We start from the raw sequence: 17907 nt of genomic DNA, 5'->3' as shown, positions 1-17907 counted from the left end.
TATGTATTTTTATTGTTTTCGAGAGCTCTACCCTGACACCCAGCTCAAGAATAAATTTTTGATTTCGTAAAGAAAGTTTTAAGTTCTTTATTTAAGTCATAACTGTACATAAGGCCTAGGAGGGCCTGCAACTGATCATTTTCGATATAATATGCCTACTTTCGGATTTTGGTGCCCCAGCTATAGTAATTCGAAAGGTGACACACAGGGCTGTATCCAGAGGGGGGAGTATCTGGTTTGAACTCTCTCCCCGAAATGCTTTCTTACCTCGTTAGACAGTTACAAAAACACGTGTTATCACTTTTTGCTGGGTTTCCTCAAGCCCCCCCCCCCTCCTGAGCAAAATGTTGGATACTGCTCTGGTGGCGTGTGATATATTTACGAAACTGAGATTTACTTCCCATCAGCTTAAACAAATAAATTTGTATTGATTGGCCTTGTTCCCAAGATATTTCCAAGTTGCATTGATATTCTTCACCTTGGACATCTTGAAAAATCTTACCTTTGCAAACAATTGCATCATAATCAAAGCTTATAAACGCAGAACACATTTAAGGTTTTCTTGTAAAATTCATATTTTATCAAATACTGCCATTTGAATTATCGTGACCACCTCTCCCCCCGCCTCACACGAAGACACTGAAATAGGCGCAGTCTATGCTTACACGTCTTCAGAAAGTTAAGTGTTAACAAGTTACAGAGTCATGAGCTTGCACAAATAATTTGCTATTATATTGACTTGAATGCTTTTGTATGTTTGCATTCCTATATATATATATATATATATATATATATATATATATATATATATATATATATATATATATATATATATATATATATATATATATATATATATATATATATATATATATATATATATATATATATATATATATATATATATATATATATATATATATATATATATATATATATATATATATATATATATATATATATATTAGAGAAAAAAATTAGCTAAAATTTTGCGACCGATTAGTACAGCTTCGGGTTCAGCCTAAAGAGCATACGTTTATTGCTTTAAAGCGAAAGGATGCAGTGACCTAGATAAATACTTGTCTAGAACAGAATAGGCTTAGCTTGCAAAATTTTACAATAACACGTGCAGTTTGTTTATTCATTTGAAGGCGCGGCAAATTTTAGGTCAATTACTGATAACAGTTTCTGCTCTGTCTCGTGTTTGTTAAGATTAATGAATAATGGAGGTCATACCAGGTTGTATAAACCCGTAACGGTTTATTTGAAAGTGTTTACTGGATTGATCTTTTGTATTACTTCGGTCATTATTACCTGGTGGATGATCCAGCGGTGGCCTAATCTAGTTCATAGAACTAAGAAAATAGGGGGGGGGGTGTATTAGCTCGTTGAGTCTGTATCCGTATTTTGCTGAAAAGGGGGATATAATCTTCAGAAACATGGATGATCATTTGGAAAAGTATATGCAAGGAAACGTTGATCAAGGCGTTGAAATATTTGAACAGACACGCAAGTTAATTTTGTGTCCAGTAGATCTTTGTCACATTTTGTCCTGGAGTTGGGTTTTGTTTATTGTTGAAGATAATATCCAATCCACTTATTTGCTTCAATTTTTGAAAAGCTGTCTATTTTGAAACTTAGTTTCTTGGGGCAGCTTACTACCCAGATCTAAGTATAACCAAAAACCATTAGCCACTCCAGTTTATGTGTGTCCTTTTGGCGCTCTTTGTGTTTCGGCTTGATAGTGCCCGTTTGTAAGTTTTCATTTTTTTTTTAACTTGTACAGCTGTACTCTTTGTTACTTAACCTTTTCCACTTATTTTTAGTCATTTTGCAGAGATACCCTATTTGTGTGTTTTCTCTGACTTTTAATTCACTAGTTCCTATTTCCTTTGTTCAAGGGATTTAAACATAATTTTTCTTCAAGTGCTATGAAGTATATTTAATCGGAACTAGAAAAATATAGTGGTGCCAATACCAACTTAAGCTTCAGCCTTTGGTGTTGGATCGGGAGGGGGATGGACGACTACTGCCTCTTAGCTAGAGTAAAAGTGCAAAAAGGCCTGAGGAAACAGCATTTTTTAATGCCAGCTTTGAACATTTTTCCCACCTTGCAGAATGACGTATATCTATCTTTTTTATTACTGGTTTATAATAAAAACATTTGATGTATATAAACAGCCAAATGTCTATTTAAGAGGTAGATTCGAAGATTATAGGTAGTTTTTCGCTAGAAAATTTCTGTAAGAAATTTTCACTATAAACAAAACCCTTTGTTTTCACTATAAGATTTCTTGGCTCCTCTCCTTGTGAAGGGCCCCCGTTTGACGTTTTCATCTTTTTTCTGCGTATTGTTTGTTTTGTTGTCGGGCACTATCGTGTGTGCATGTCCTAGGGATCGTTCATCAAATGAATGGATGCCCTGTAGGTATGAATGGCCTTCTATCTACTTCTAAGTATAGCTTGGGAAAAACGAATGTTAAATTTCAAATTAATTTTCAATATAATATTACAAGTCGTAAAAAAAAAATCATCCAGAAACCCGGGTTCTTTCCCGGAGAACAGTACCAGCGTATCAAACTGAACCTGTCCTTGTGTCTATTAAATTTAATGACTAGTTATTAACAATTCAAACTTATGTTGCTAGTGCGCTCTTCAAACCACCTCACATGTAACATGCGCAATTAAAATTGTACTTTCTATGATAGTGTTGCGTGCGGACAAACAGCTACGAGGATTCACATATTCTTGTTATTTGACGCAAATTTTTACCCCAGAGTAAAAAAAAAGTTTTTCGACTGCTATTAAAAGCAGCTTGTCAAACAGTTCGTGGTAACGAACTGTAGTAAGGAGTGACCCGGCTCAATAGTAAACGAAACTCTAAATAACAGAATTTTGATGCTAAAATATACATCAAAAGAATCGGATTTTCATGCTGATTGTAAATATATAAGTTTCATTAAATTTGGTCTTTGTCATCAAAAGTTACGAGCCTGAGAAAATTTGTCTTATTTTAAAAAATAGGGGAAAACACACCCTAAAAGTCACAGAATCTTAACAAAAATTACACCATCGCATTCGGCGTATCAGAGAACCCTACAGCAAAATTTTCAAGCTACTATCTACAAAAATGTGGAATTTCGTATTTTTTGCCAGAAGACAAATCACGGGTGCGTGTTTATTTTTTTTATTTATTTTTTTTTCCAGGGGTCATCGTATCGACCAAGTGGTCCTAGAATGTTGCGAGAGGGCTCATTCTAACGGAAATGAAAAGTTCTAGTGCCCTTTTTAAGCGACCAAAAAAATTGGAGGGCACTTAGCCCCCCTCCCACGCTCATTTTTTCTCCAAAGTCAACACATCAAAATTTTGAGATAGCCATTTTGTTCCGCATAGTCGAAAACCATAATAACTGTGTCTTTGGGAATGACTTACTCCCCCACAGTCCCTGGGGAAGGGGCTGCAAGTTACAAACTTCGACCAGTGTTTACATATAATAATGGTTATTGGGAAGTGTACAGTCGTTTTCAGGGGATTTTTTTTTGGCTCTGGGGGTGGGGTTGAGGGGAGGGGGCTATGTGGGAGGAGTTTTCCTTGGAGAAATATGTCATGGAGGAAGAAAAATTCAATGAAAAGGGCGCAGGATTTTCTAAAATTACTATAAAAAAAACAATGAAAAAATAAAAATGGAAAAGTTTTTTTCAATTGAAAATAAGGAGTAGCATTGAAACTTAAAACGAACAGAGATTATTACGCATATGAGGGGTTCTAAAAATACTTTAGCATAAAGAGCGAGGTATTTAGGAGGAGATAAATACCTCACTCTTTATACTATAGTATTTTTTAGTAATTTCAACTATTTATTCTACGGCCTTTCTGATTCAGGGGTCATTCTTAAAGAATCGGCACAAAACTTACGATTTAGTGTAAAGAGCGAGGTATTAACGAGGGTACAAACCCCCTCATATACATAATAAAATTTAAGAATATAAAAGTTTGTTACGTAAGTTAATTCTTAAGTTACGTATATTTTTTATTAATAAGAAAATTCGTTAAAAATTAAAATTTATAGTTGCCTTTTTGTGTAACCGAAAAATTGCATGGCTTCTAGGCCTCCTTCCCCATCCCTTATTTCTCAAAATCGTCCTATCAGAACTAAGAGAAAGCCATTTAGCCAAAAAAGGAATTAAAATGTAAATTTCATTTTAATAATTTATGTGTGGAGAGCCAAAATCAAACATGCATTAATTCAAAAACGTTCAGAAATTACATAAAAAAAACAACTAGTTTTTCTAACTGAAAGTAAGGAGCGACATTAAAACTTAAAACGAACAGAAATTACTCCGTATATGAAATGGGTTGTCCCCTCAGCAATCCTTCGCTCTTTACGCTAAAGTTTGACTCTTTACCACAATTCTGCTTTTTAAAACAATTAAAAGCTTTAGCATAAAGAGCGAGGGATTGCGGAGGGGACAACCCATTTCATATACGGAGTAATTTCTGTTCGTTTTAAGTTTTAATGTCGCTCCTTACTTTCAGTTAGAAAAACTAGTTTTTTTTTATGTAATCTAAGTAAGGGTTTTCTAGGCATCCATGTTAAAGTACCGAACAGTTGTTACATCAGGAGCCCGAATTTACAACTATTTTATAAATTGAAGAAAAACAATCGATATCTCAAAGACCAGTTATTGCAAAATAGATTATATTTAAAAAGTCGAGCTAAAGAGCAATTGTCTATAAAAGTTCTTAGAAGAAAATGTACCATAAATATTGTGTATAGTGAATAAGGCTCCTCAGCATAAAGGAAATATAGCAGATAGAAAAATGCTGAAAATAATGCAAACATAAAAAGAGAAAAAAAATCTGAATAACTCAAATTCCAAAACAAAATCATAATGAAGATATATCCCAAAACAAAATTGAATAACTCGTCCAATCATGGTGGCCAAGTTTTTGTGAATTATACTAGCCTAAACAATCATAATTGGGTCATTCTTTGATCATCTTTTCATGCAGCTTGTCCCAATATTTATAAATTATTTCTAAAAATTTAAATAATATATAAATCATAAAATATAAAATAACATGACTATAAATTGTTTTTAATATTGTAATTATATATTAATGTAATATAATAAACTAATATTGTAATTGTAAATTATAAAACAATATACAAAAAATATATTTTAAAATATTTTATAAGAAAAAAGTCACCAAATACAGTTTTACTAGCCCTGTTGGCTGAAACTAACTCAATCTAGAAGTACTTTACCTAATAAAGAACGTACCTAAATCAAAAAGTCACCGTAAAAAAGCTTAGGAGAGTAAATTACTAATTTTGTTCAAAACAAAGCTCTGTTGGTTATTTTCAGGTTTTTACGTAGTGCTTCTTTAGCTTGGCTCTGCTACTACTACTACTACTACTAATAACTCATCGCAGCACCAAGCCACCTGAGACCAACACAGCTACGGACGCTCCTCCTCCAACCCAATCTATTCAAGGCCTCCCTCTTTACACCCTCCCAGGAAGTTCCCAATTCCTTTAAGTCTTTATTTATGACATCCTCCCACCCTTCAAAATATGGCTCTAGATATGTAAAAAGAAATATTCTAGCGCTTTTTGAAATCCAGCGATCGAAAAGATCTTCTGATCAGTTAAATGACATTATGTTCGAAAAAGTGAATCAAATTGTTTCAGGACCGTACCATGGGGGGGGGGATTTAACTGGTTCGACCCCATCCCGAAAATGTTGTCTTAAGTCGTACAAAAGTAAAGAAAATTGCATGTAAAACAAGTTTTCGTTGAATTTTGAACACCCCAGCCCCCGAAAAAAAAAAATCCCGGGTGCGACCCAGGAATTAATAGCTGTTGTTTGTTTTTCGCCTTTAGATCTGTCAAAATAGCCTTTTGAGATACTGTTGCCGAACTGCAAGTATATATTATCGCATTTTCTTATTTCAGCGAGCTCAGACACGTTATCCGAAGATGCCGAATACAATGAAAAGCGTCCAGTTGCAAAGAAAAGGAAAAAATCATATGAATCATATCCTCCACCAACACCAGCCTCCACAACTACCTGCATTGACGACACTGAAAATGATTATTTAGATAAAGATGGCGATACGGATTCGGATGCTGCTTTAGTCATCAAAGGTAAACAAATTTATTAAAACTTTTATAATTGTTAAATTGGTCACAACGCATGCGAACCAGAGGCGGTTTTAGAAGGAACAGAAGGGGCACTTGCCAAAGGGGCAGAAATTTTAGGGGCGCAAAATATCAAACAGATAATCCAATAATCATTTTATTTTATAATCTTATTTATCAAAATTAAGTAGAGGGTGCAGTTGGCAGTAAGTTAGCAAATTGACCGTAATTTTATATTTTCTAGAGCCAGGGCGTCTATTCGCCCTGGCTCGTTTCGTAGACGCCCATTGGGCGTCTACGAAACCTCGCCAGACATCACGGAGCTGAGCTGTAGCCCTTACGTCCTCCCAAAAGATATCTCCAATCTAAACAGATCCTGTTATACTGCCATCGTAAGGTCTTCAACGACCTCGTTTGTGCATCCCTTCAGGGCACCACTCATAAAATGTGCGTGGGAGTCGATCAAGGACGTCGCCAAGGTACGCCCTTCTCTTACGTTTCCGGTGATCTATAACTAATGGCTGACCGGTTCGAACCTACATGTTCGTGACCTTTTTCTATCATGATATGTTCAGTGTCCTTGTGAGGCACTTGTTTTAAAAGGCTAGGACGCCTTTCTCCACTTTGGCATTCAGTTTTCAGTATTCACTTACGCAGAGGAGAATATACATCACATTGTTATTCTTGAAGCAGAACTTCAAGTGCGTAGTTTTCCTTGCTGTTGATTGGTTACTTACTGCTGATTACTCTTACTGATTGGTTCCAAATTATTAAAAGTCGATGTAACTTGTCCAATCCTCGTCGCGATTTCGTTGGCTATTCCACGATTATAATTCGAGATAGTTAAATCTATTGACCTTTTCAATTGCTTTGTCTTTGCATTTCAATATCAGTGAAGTCAGATGTAGCCACGCTCTTTATCTTACTGACCTTCACTGTAAGCACCGCTTTTTCGGCCTTTATATTATATAGCGTCGAGTAGCAGCTGCAGTTGCTCTTTTGCTTCTTTGAGAAGAACAACGTCGTCAGCGAAGTCCAAGTGAGAGATCTGTTGGCTGCAAATCTATACCTCATAGTTTGAACACCGCCTTAGAATGTACTCCATAACAGTAAAAAACAGGAATGGGGATAGGACTCATCCCTCCACACATTATCTTGAAGAAATACATGTCCCCATTTTCTGGGTGCACACAACGTTCATTATCTTCATAGAATGTAATTGTCATTTTGACTAGTTTATCAGGTACTCCGTAATAATTCAAAATCTTCCATATAATCTCTCGATCAACAGAATCGAATGCATTTTCAAAATAAAAAAGAATATGCATATTGTTCTCTTTGTCTCATTTGCTGGACTCTTCAACCATTAATCTAGGAATGAAAATAAGATCAGAGCAAGAACTACAAGGTCGAAAGCCATGTTGCTCTTCGCTAACATTAGTCTTGGGTCTGTTCTTAGGTGTTGTATTTTACTGGGTACATGCGTTGAGTTGATGCCCCACCAGCCGCAATTAAAAAGGGCATCACCCTTGTTGAAGTGTTTGTCTAGTAGGTCCCTATCCAATCTTCTGAGACTTTTGTTATTCCAAATGATCACTAGGAGAGCAGTTCAAATTGTTATGCAGACTCGCAGGGATGTCTTCAGCATCTCTGCTGTGATCCCATCGACTCCAGATGTGAGTCCATTTTTCAACCTTTTCGCAGCTGTCTTTACTTCTTTGGTACTGAGTCTTCTTTTGGGTCGGCACTTACGTCAATTAGTAAAGAATGTCAGTTTGACTATGGGCCATAGTCAGGTCGTGTATAGGCCAAGAGCGACTAAATGATTTAGTGTTATTGAGCATAGAACGCGAAGAATTAGAAGCAAGCAATTCGGACGGGATAATTAATACTTTTGCAGAGGATAAAGTAAGAAATGTCAAATACAATTAAATGGTAAATTTTGTTAGTAAATGAAAATTGTGTTAAAATTTTGCCTGAAAATTTAGGGAGACAGGTGGGGAGGGGAGTTAATCAAAATTTTTCCCTGGGCACGACAGAGGCCAGAACAGTCACTGATGGGCACCTGATATCACGCTGGATAAGGAGTAAGTGGTAGGAGGCTGTATCCCGTTCTCCCATCGAAATCGAGCGTTTGGAAATAAATGCTCCTTTTTTAGAATTTACATCTTTATAATATGCTGTCTTTAGAATTTACTTACACCTAAATATAGTAAGTAAAAAAAAAGGTAAACAGTATGGCATTGGACTTTACCCTTTCTATGGGTATCTCCGTTTCATAGCCCTTCAGCCAGGAAGTGCAATGGGGAGGGGGAATAAGTAGTTTTCATCCTTCCTGTTTACCTTCCCTAGATTTCTCCATGTTCTGATTTAGAGCTGAGCCGACACAGGTTGAGCTTACAGTCACGCCACTGACCTCCGTTCCAAGCTAAATAACCAGCCTTCGAAATTAAATAACCAAACAAGATTGTAACTGAATCACAACCAGTAAATGAGCATCACGGTTCTAAACATTATCCAAACGCGTGAACCTTTACAACTACAGCTACTACTAATAACTCACTGCAGCACCAAGCCGCCTGAGGCCAACACAGCTACGCATCCCCCTCCTCCATTCCAATCTATTCAAAGCCTTTCTCTTTAAACCCTCCCAGGAAGTTTCTATTTGCCTTAGATCATTCCTTGAGACAGCCTCTCATCCCAACCCGGGACAACCTGATTTTCGTTTGGCCCTATACGGTAGGTCGGCAAGGACAATCTTTGGCAATCTATCATCCTTCATCCACAGAGCGTGCCCTAGCCATATCAAACTTTCTCTCATTATAGCCCTAGAAAGAGGGATTAAACCTTTACATACCTCTCATTAAGTATAATCATACTTTTCGGTGTGGCTATAAGTCAAATGCACCCTCTTTCTCGACGTTGATTGTGCAGCTAACAAAAGTTATGACTTTTAAAGTGTTATTACCTGCTTAGGAACTATTCATCTTCAATTGTAAAATATATAAATAAATATTTTGTTGTTGTAATTTATAATGATAGTATGTTTAACATATGTAGTCTCTGTTAGCCTTATGTTTCACAGTTTAGCCTTCCGAAGATGATGTTTGACTACTCTTACCGTGCACAGAGTATACGCGTTGCATCCGAGTTTGGACCCTGTGTCCGCTCCTCTTTATATTCTTGCTTCTAGATGGAAGCTCCTCTGCCTAAAGAGCTTCTCTGTCTAATCAATGATTCTCTTTTTTATACCCTAATAGCCAATATGAAGCAGTTGAAGATTCAATCATAATTACCAAATGCCTAGACAGACAAAATTGAGTGAAAGAGAAAGTTTTCAGGAATAAAGAGAAAGCGAAATAAAAGAAAGGAGAGAGACACAGGAAAGAGAAAATAGTGAGAGTGAGTAAGGTAGAGACAAAGACTGACTGAAAGAAACTTTCAAGAATTAATTATTTTTAAAATCAAATCTGTGCAAATTACGCCTAAGTTAGCTTGGTAAATCTAGACAGGTTAACAAGGAGGGCTGAAAGAAGTTCTCAGAAGTGATTGAGCCAAGCAATGAAGATTTTACTTTTGAATACTAGTACTAGTTTCCACTCTCATAAGTTTCACCTGCTCTTTGATCCGGCTTTTCAGTCTTATCATTGGCTTACGAGGTGAGGGCGGTTCCCATGATACTACACTGGGTGCACTTTGCAGGTCTACCAAAAATATTTTCGTAACCCTAGAATGGCTTACTGTTACTTTTATTACTATATAGTGTCTTTGTCTTTTGTTATTCCGTTCCTTAGCTTTGTTTTTTACTTTCAGAGGAGCCTGATGTCAATTTTAATGAAGATTCCAAAAAAGGGTATGAATCCGATACAGAGAATGATGGAGAGAGCGGAAATGAAGGAAGTTTAAGTGGTAACGACAGGCCTCGAATTATTTCCCTCTTGCCCGAGCAACTTCTCAGTAAAGGAATGCTTTCTGCTGCAGCAAAACTACAAGCAGTGGCGAATCAGGCTAAAGGAGGTTGGTGAAAAATTATCAAAACTTTAGGGATAAATATCAGCATATGTTAATTAAACTGAAAATCCATGTTTTTTTTTTCATTTTCAAATTAATCAGTAGCATAAAGCGATTTGTTGCCTATCTGTTTCCCTATCACTTCGTATACAGCGGACGGTTGTAAAAACTTGGGCTTAGAATGATTCAACAGCTAATTAAAGTTTCTACTCAGGTTTTTTTTTATCAACAATTTACTCAATTACTAAATAACTCAATTTAGCATTATAAAAAATTTAAGGAAAAGGTTACCGATTCAATTTGCGAAAAGCTAAAAGCGAGAGAAATTGGAGTTATTTATATCGTCATGTATAAAAGGAAACTGTGTATTTAATCATTTTTCTCAAAAAGAACAAGTGACAAAGATTTTTTTTTTTTTTTTTTTTTTAGTAGACCACAGATTGGCCAAGGTTTTCCTTTTCGGCTAACCGTCTAGGGCTAAACGGAAAGTAGGTCGTCCGAGGATGGGGTGGGAGGATGTCATAAAGAAAGATCTAAGGGAAATGGGAAATTCCTTGGAGGTAAAGAGGTAGGCTTTGAATAGATTGGGATGGAGGAGGAGCATGCGTAGTTGTGTTGGCCTCAGGCGGCTTGGTGTGGCAATGGGTTGTTAGTAGCAATAGTAGACTTTATTCGGTGGGCACATTTACAGAGCCATATCTATTTTAGCCTGTAGGGTCTAAGGAGACCTGGTATGGTTCGGGCAAAATGTCTTTAAATACAATTTTGTCAATTCAATCCTCGAACAAAGCTTATTCACATGAAAAGCTTCAAAGCCTCATTTTTGCTTTCTGTGATATTATTAAAAGGAAATATACGCCTTTTCTTTGGGTTGTGAATATATATTTCTAAAGTTTTGGTGAAGCTAAACTAAAGAAATACCTTATATTTCAAATATATTATTTTCCATCCAAGTAAACGCATGGGAATTAAGGACGCATCCCGGTCCTACTTATTGCCATATAAAAACTTCATTATAGATTTTGGGATTGCTTCGCTCGATCAGATCGTCATTTCGTAGCCAAAACCTATTTGACTTTATAATGTACAAATATCAGTTTAAAAAGGGATAAATTCTTTTATTTTTACTGTCTAAAAAGGATTTATCCTTATTATATTAAGACTGAACACATGCTACAAGCTTAATAAGAACATGTAAATATTAAAAAAAATTAGCTTGATCTTGGTTTTTCCTGATTATCATGAATCGGTTTATGTATCTTTGTTGTCTTATGTGCAACTCGTATTATCAAAAATGTTAAATTTTTAGATAAAGAAGAAAATGGTTTAGACCACTTTTGGAAGCTCAATGAAATCAAAATACATTACTAAAGGTGTTAAAACAGAAGAACTTGGCCATATTTATGAAGGGTTACTTACTAAGCATAAATGTTTATTACTTAAAAAAAGATAGCTTTGTTTGAATCTGCTTGACAGAATCCCAGATATTTTGAGGGATTGCTTTATTTTAGGCTAGACTAATGGATTCTAGACTAATAATTCTAATAATAATAATAATAACTAATAATTGATAAATAATTAATAATAATAATAATAATTCTAGACTAATAGATTGCTTTATTCTAGAGTACGCTGATTGTAGGATTATATCAGTTTTACTAAATATACTCAGTTTTACTAAATATACTCAGTTTTACTAAATATACTCAGTTTTACTAAAACAGTTACTAAATATACTCAGTTTTACTAAATATACTCAGTTTTACTAAATATACTCCGTTTTACTAAATATGCTCAGTTTTACTAAATATACTCAGTTTTACTAAAACAGTTTTACTAAATACACTCAGTTTTACTAAAACAGTTTTACTAAATATACTCAGTTTTACTAAAACAGTAAGCAAAGTTTGGATGCAGCGTCTGCAATATCTGATCTTCATTAAATAACTTATTTTCTCTATACAGCATCGCCATATTATTTCAGTGTTAATATTCTTAAGTAAGGTATGTATAGTAAGTAACCAGGAGGCATAATCAGACCTCTGAACCCCCCCCCCCCCCCCCTTGAGATATCAAAATGCTTGTAACAATCCATATCTCTCATATAATTCACCTTTTATTCACATTCTCAATTTTGTCTTTTATTTGTCCTCTCGCGAAAACATGCTTATGCTTCCATTTCTACCTCACTTGAAAACAAGTTGGTTTTCTTTTTACTCATTGATTGCAATACCTAGGCCTACAATTGACAAAAGTCGTTTTTAACAACACGAACCCGTTGTTACTTTTGTGAAATTTCTAGTACCTCGGTTCTCGTTTAACAATACCTCAAAGAACCATTTAAATACAAAAAAACTAGATTCCTCGTATTGAGAATGTACATTGTTACTTTCAAAAAAGCATTTCTGTGTTTAAATACCTGGATATTTTTTAACATCAAATAGTTTTCATTCTACCGTAATATGTCTGAAACTTCACTTTATTTGTAACGTCAATCAAAGGTTTGAAGTTACATTCAAAAGAACGAGAGAGAGAGAGGGGAAGGCACACAGAGGACAGTTCCAAAGTAGTGATTTGCTGTACACCAAGGCTTACGCATAGCAGTTTTGTGAATGATAAGAGTGTGAGTAAGCCCCCTCCCACACACCTTATACTGACAAACTATTTGAACAACATAGGAAATGAGGGGTGAAAAAAGTATAGAATAAAAAATAATTACATCTGCTCCTATAATATTTATGTGTTGTGACACATGTTTGTTTAATGGTCGGAGCTGACTTACAACAAAACTAAATATGCATCCTTTATGTCTAGTAGAACTGTAGGCTAACTGTCAACTACCTGTAGTTTAAATTTATTGTCGAACTTTCCTAGATAACACTTTCACTTGTTCACCGTAGAATAAAAAAATGTTTTATAGTTCAGGGAAGGGGAAGAGCTAATCCCATCCGCCCCTTTTTTATGTTTCCATCTAGGTAGCTTTAGCTGAGATATTTGAGGGATTATGAAGTCCCTCAACCACTTAGAACTTTTAATTTCTATTAGCTTTGTTTCTTCTTTTTCATGGCATACTAAAATTGTTTGCATTTGTTATATATTTTGCCGTATGTTATTTTTTGCGACCTGTTTAATAACTTTCCTGGACACGGGAGGCGTCACAGGGAACAAGTTGTTGCCTACCATAATTTGTGTTAAGAAGTTTTGTTTGTTTTCCCTCAAGGAGCGCGTAGAGAAGATCGTGTCAAATTACAAACCAAATCTAATTTCTTAGACCTTATAAATAAATCTTTTAAACTTTTTTTTATCCTCTTTAAGTTTTTCACTGTTTGTACCTCCTCCACCTATAGGAGTGAGAATGGGGATCCCCCACAAATGGTCTCCAGGAAAAAATGGTAAAAATGGATCCTTGAAACCACTCAAGTTTCTGATTTTCAAAACCTCCATTCTGCCCGAACAGTTTCTCCGTGCAGCAAGGCACATATACAGAGATTTCTTCCAGGAGATGGTAATTAAGTTTGAAAGAACGCAACAACCCGAAAAATAGGTAAATCATTTGAAAAGTGCTGGTAATTATTGAGATATCTTTTATATTTCTCTCGTTATTGGTTTGAGAGGAAGAGGCCAATGCGAAATAACCCCATTCTCTGAAAATGCCGTGTGGCCAAATATTTGTTTAGTACGTAGGGCCGCATCCAGAATTTTTCCGGGAGGGGGTACTAAAAGTTTTTAAAACGCATCCAAAATGTGTTTATATTCACTTTTGCTACGTTTTTACGAGCCAGACTAACATTTCAGGGGGGGGGGTCAAACCGCCTTAACCATTTTCTTATAAACCAAATTTTTCTTTATATTTATATCTTATATTCTTTGTGTTTTTATGTAGGCTTTCTTTTGTTTCAGGATTGTTAAGATCTTCATCAGTGGACTCCAAGCTTAATGTATTATCATCTCTCTCGGGGGAATTTGGAGCAGACGGTATGACCAATCTTTTTAATAATTTTGGGGTTAGTGTAAGGAATGCAGACGTCCCCAAAACTTTGCGATACTATTAGTATATTACGCTTTGTGATGAGATGATCATGTCTATATGATCAGACGTTCTGAATCCCAACACAAAAAAATCTTGTTGTAAACTCATTTGTTCCAATTTCAACTCAATAAAAACGGTTGCGTAATTCACATCTTACCTATATAATCTATATACATGTATTTTGTGTAAAATCAAGTATGTATTATGCCTGTACACTGAAAAATAGGCTAAACTAATGAAGACAGAAATTGGAAATTATAAATCATTATTTTTGTTGACGATATTTAAAGAAAATACTTTTTTGGTTGCATCATTCAACGCAGGATAAATAGCTACACGTGAAGTAATATTATTTAAATTATGAAATGGACCTTATGCTAAGTTTCCTATGCTAAGTGGGCACTTTTTACTATTTCTCTTACTGATCAATCCTGAAAATTGATGCTAAGAACCTTAGTTGGTACTTGTATGATACACCCTCTACCTAATAATCTTATGTTTCTTTGATGCTGGATCCTAATGAAATACACCTAAGTATGATAAAAACAAAACTTTAGAAACAAATTTGGGCTATATATTTGCACATTTGTAAAATATAGCGGGCCTGCATGCCCCTATAGTATTCAGGATTAGAATAGATCAAAACTCGATTTCAGTTTCAAGAGCTCGAAGTTCCAACAGTTTTGTATTTTAAAAAAGGGGATACGAAATATTAAAAATAATTCTTAACTATATTAGAGACTCAAACAAGGCCTAGAAAAAGGTCATGGACCAGTCACTTGAATGTCGTTTGTTTAATAGAGTGGTTATGAATCCTACTCGATATCTGTAAAGTAAAATCACTTAGTATGATGATACTTATTAGACTAAGAGATGCTGTTGATAAAGTTTAACGACAAGAATAGTATAGTTTAGGAAAAGGAGAGTATATCTTAACCGTATTTAACAAACATGGGTTTCAACCATCTTTTACCATCTTTATAGTTTTTAATTGTTTTAAAAAGTAGAATTGTGGCAAAGAGTCAAACTTTATCGTAAAGAGCGAGGGATTGTGGAGGGACAACCCATTTCATATACGGAGTAATTTCTGCTCGTTTTAAGTTTTAATGTCGTTCCTTACTTCCAGTTAAAAAAACTAGTTTTTTTTTATTTAATTTCTAAACGTTTTTGAATTAATGCATGTTTGATTTTGGCTCTCCGCACATAAATTATTAAAATGAAATTTGCATATTAATTCTTTTTTTGGCTAAATGGCTTTCTCTTAGTTTTGATCCGACGATTTTGAGAAATAAGGGGTGGGGAAGGAGGCCTAGTTGCCCTCCAATTTTGCGGTTACTTAAAAAGGCAACTAGAACTTTAAATTTTTATCGAACGTTTTTATTAGTAAAAAATATACGTAACTTAAACTTACCTAACAAACTTTTATATTCTTGCATTTTATTATGTATATGAGGGGGTTTGTCCCCTCGTTAATAATACCTCGCTCTTTACATTAAATCTTAAGTTTTGTCCTAATTCTTTAAGAATAAGCTCTGAATCAGAAAGGCCGTAGAATAAATAGATGAAATTACTAAAAATACTTCAGCATAAAGAGCGAAGTATTTATGTCCTCCTAAATACCTCGCTCTTTATGCTAAAGTATTTTTAGAACCCCTCATATGCGTAATAATCTATGTTCGTTTTAAGTTTTAATGCTTCTCCTTACTTTCAATTGAAAAAGACTTTTTCATGTTTATTTTTTCATTGTTTTTTTTTATAGTAATGCTAGAAAATCCTGCGCCCTTTTCATTGAATTTCTCTTCCCCCATGACATATTCCTCCAAGGAAAGATCCTCCCACATAGCCCCTCACCTCAACCCCACCCCCCAAACCAAAAAATCCCCTTGAAAATGTCTGTACACTTCCCAGTAACCATTACTATATGTAAGCACTGGTCAAAGTTTGTAACCTGTAGCCCCTCCCACGGGGACTGTGGGGGTGTAAGTCGTCCCCAAAGACATAGTTATAAGGTTTTTCGACTATGGTGAATAAAATGGCTATCTCAGAATTTTGATCCGTTGACTTTGGGAAAATAATTAGCGTGGGAGGGGGCCTATGTGCCCTCCAATTTTTTCGGTAAATTAAAAAGGGCACTAGAACTTTTCATTTCCGTTAGAATGAGGCCTCTCGCAACATTCTAGGACCACTGGGTCGATACGATCACCCCTGGAAAAAAACAAACAAATAAACACGCATACAAAACTCCACATTTTTTGTAGATAGGAGCTTGAAACTTCTACAATACGGTTTTCTGATACGGTGAATTTGATGGTGTGATTTTCGTTAAGATTCTATGACTTTTAGGGGGTGTTTCCCCCTATTTTCTAAAATAAGGCAAATTTTCTCAGGCTTGTAACTTTTGATGGGTAAGACTAAACTTGATGAAACTTTTTATATTTAAAATCAGCATTAAAATGCGATTCTTTTGATGTAGCTATTGGTATCAAAATTCCATTTTTTAGAGTTTTGGGTACTATTGAGCCGGGTCGCTCCTTACTACAGTTCGTTACCACGTTCGTTACCGGAAAAAGATAGCTTAAAGTTCTCTTTTGAATTACCGTATGACAAATGATAACCTCTGTGACAAACACGGGTTTCCTGTGGTTTATGGTTCTTCATGAAACTGTTTCTCGTTTAGTAGGATCAATTGTCTTGAAAATTACACAAAAGTTGTATTTATTCCTTATTTGTGTTACAGATCAACCTCGAAAATTGGCATTCCATGAGCCTCGCCCTTGTTCCATTTGTGGTCGCATGTACCGAGACGCAGCAACATTAAGAACTCACACAGCGATTATGCATGCAGAAGGGAAAGAAGCTTTTGTTTGTTCTTGTGGTGAGGCATTTAGAACAAAATACGAAATGTATATGCATAAAAAGAATGGACATCGACCTACCTTATAAACAATCCTGTTTTGCTTATTGATTTATCCTTAGTTTTTGGGTTAACTCCCATGTGTGATTCCAGGCCATGCATAGCAATCGATTGAATGCTCGCGGCTTCTAAATTATTTCCATGAATCAATTCCAGTTTGATATATTTTCTTTCATTTTAATAGTTTTTAACATATCAGTGCTTTGAAATGACATTTTTTATTCCCAGTGTTTAAATAGACGTTAGATCGAGTTCCTCGAAGTGATGTCGAAGTTAAAGTGACTTTTTGCTGCCTTAAATTTTTTTTTTTATTTTAGTGCAAATGAAGTGTAGAACTTAGCTTTGAAAGAAGTCTGAAATTTGAGCTTTAAATTTTTCAAGAAACTGCAGTTAGGCAAAATAGAAAAGTTGTATTTTTTTAACACTAAACAAAACTATCTAATTATAGTTTTCAACAGTTCTTTTTCTAGTGCAAACGAAATGCAAAATGATTAACTTTGAAAAAAAGTCTGAAATTTGAGCTTTAAATGTTTTAAAAAAAGCAATTAGGTAAAATAGAGAAGTTGTTTTGTTTTGTTTTTAGCGTTGAGCAAAGCCATAATCACAGTTTTTAACATTTTTTTTACTGCAAACGAAGTGCAGATACTACTTTAAAAGTTCGAAATTTGGGTTTTTAACTATTTAAAAAAACACCAATTAGACAAAGTAGAAAAGTTGTATTTTTTTAACACTAAACAAAACTATCTAATTATAGTTTTCAACAGTTCTTTTTCTAGTGCAAACGAAATGCAAAATGATTAACTTTG

At 35.0% G+C, this 17907-nt stretch overlaps 1 protein-coding gene across 1 annotated transcript in view; it reads left to right on the top strand.

The window, feature by feature from the left end:
- LOC136025064 (protein abrupt-like) overlaps positions 1–17907 on the top strand; it is a 36374-nt gene extending 18467 nt beyond the window's left edge. Inside the window, exons 5-8 of the mRNA XM_065700752.1 lie at positions 5961–6152; positions 9960–10163; positions 14058–14132; positions 16925–17907. Of these exons, the coding sequence (XP_065556824.1) occupies positions 5961–6152; positions 9960–10163; positions 14058–14132; positions 16925–17130 (677 nt within the window). The 3' untranslated portion in view covers positions 17131–17907. The remainder of the gene's footprint in view (positions 1–5960; positions 6153–9959; positions 10164–14057; positions 14133–16924) is intronic.

The sequence above is a fragment of the Artemia franciscana genome, chromosome 1 (genome assembly GCF_032884065.1).
Source record: "Artemia franciscana chromosome 1, ASM3288406v1, whole genome shotgun sequence".
Taxonomy (NCBI): Eukaryota; Metazoa; Arthropoda; class Branchiopoda; order Anostraca; family Artemiidae; genus Artemia; species Artemia franciscana.
Note: the sequence above shows the minus strand (reverse complement) of the source record. Positions and strands in the feature narration are given on the sequence as shown.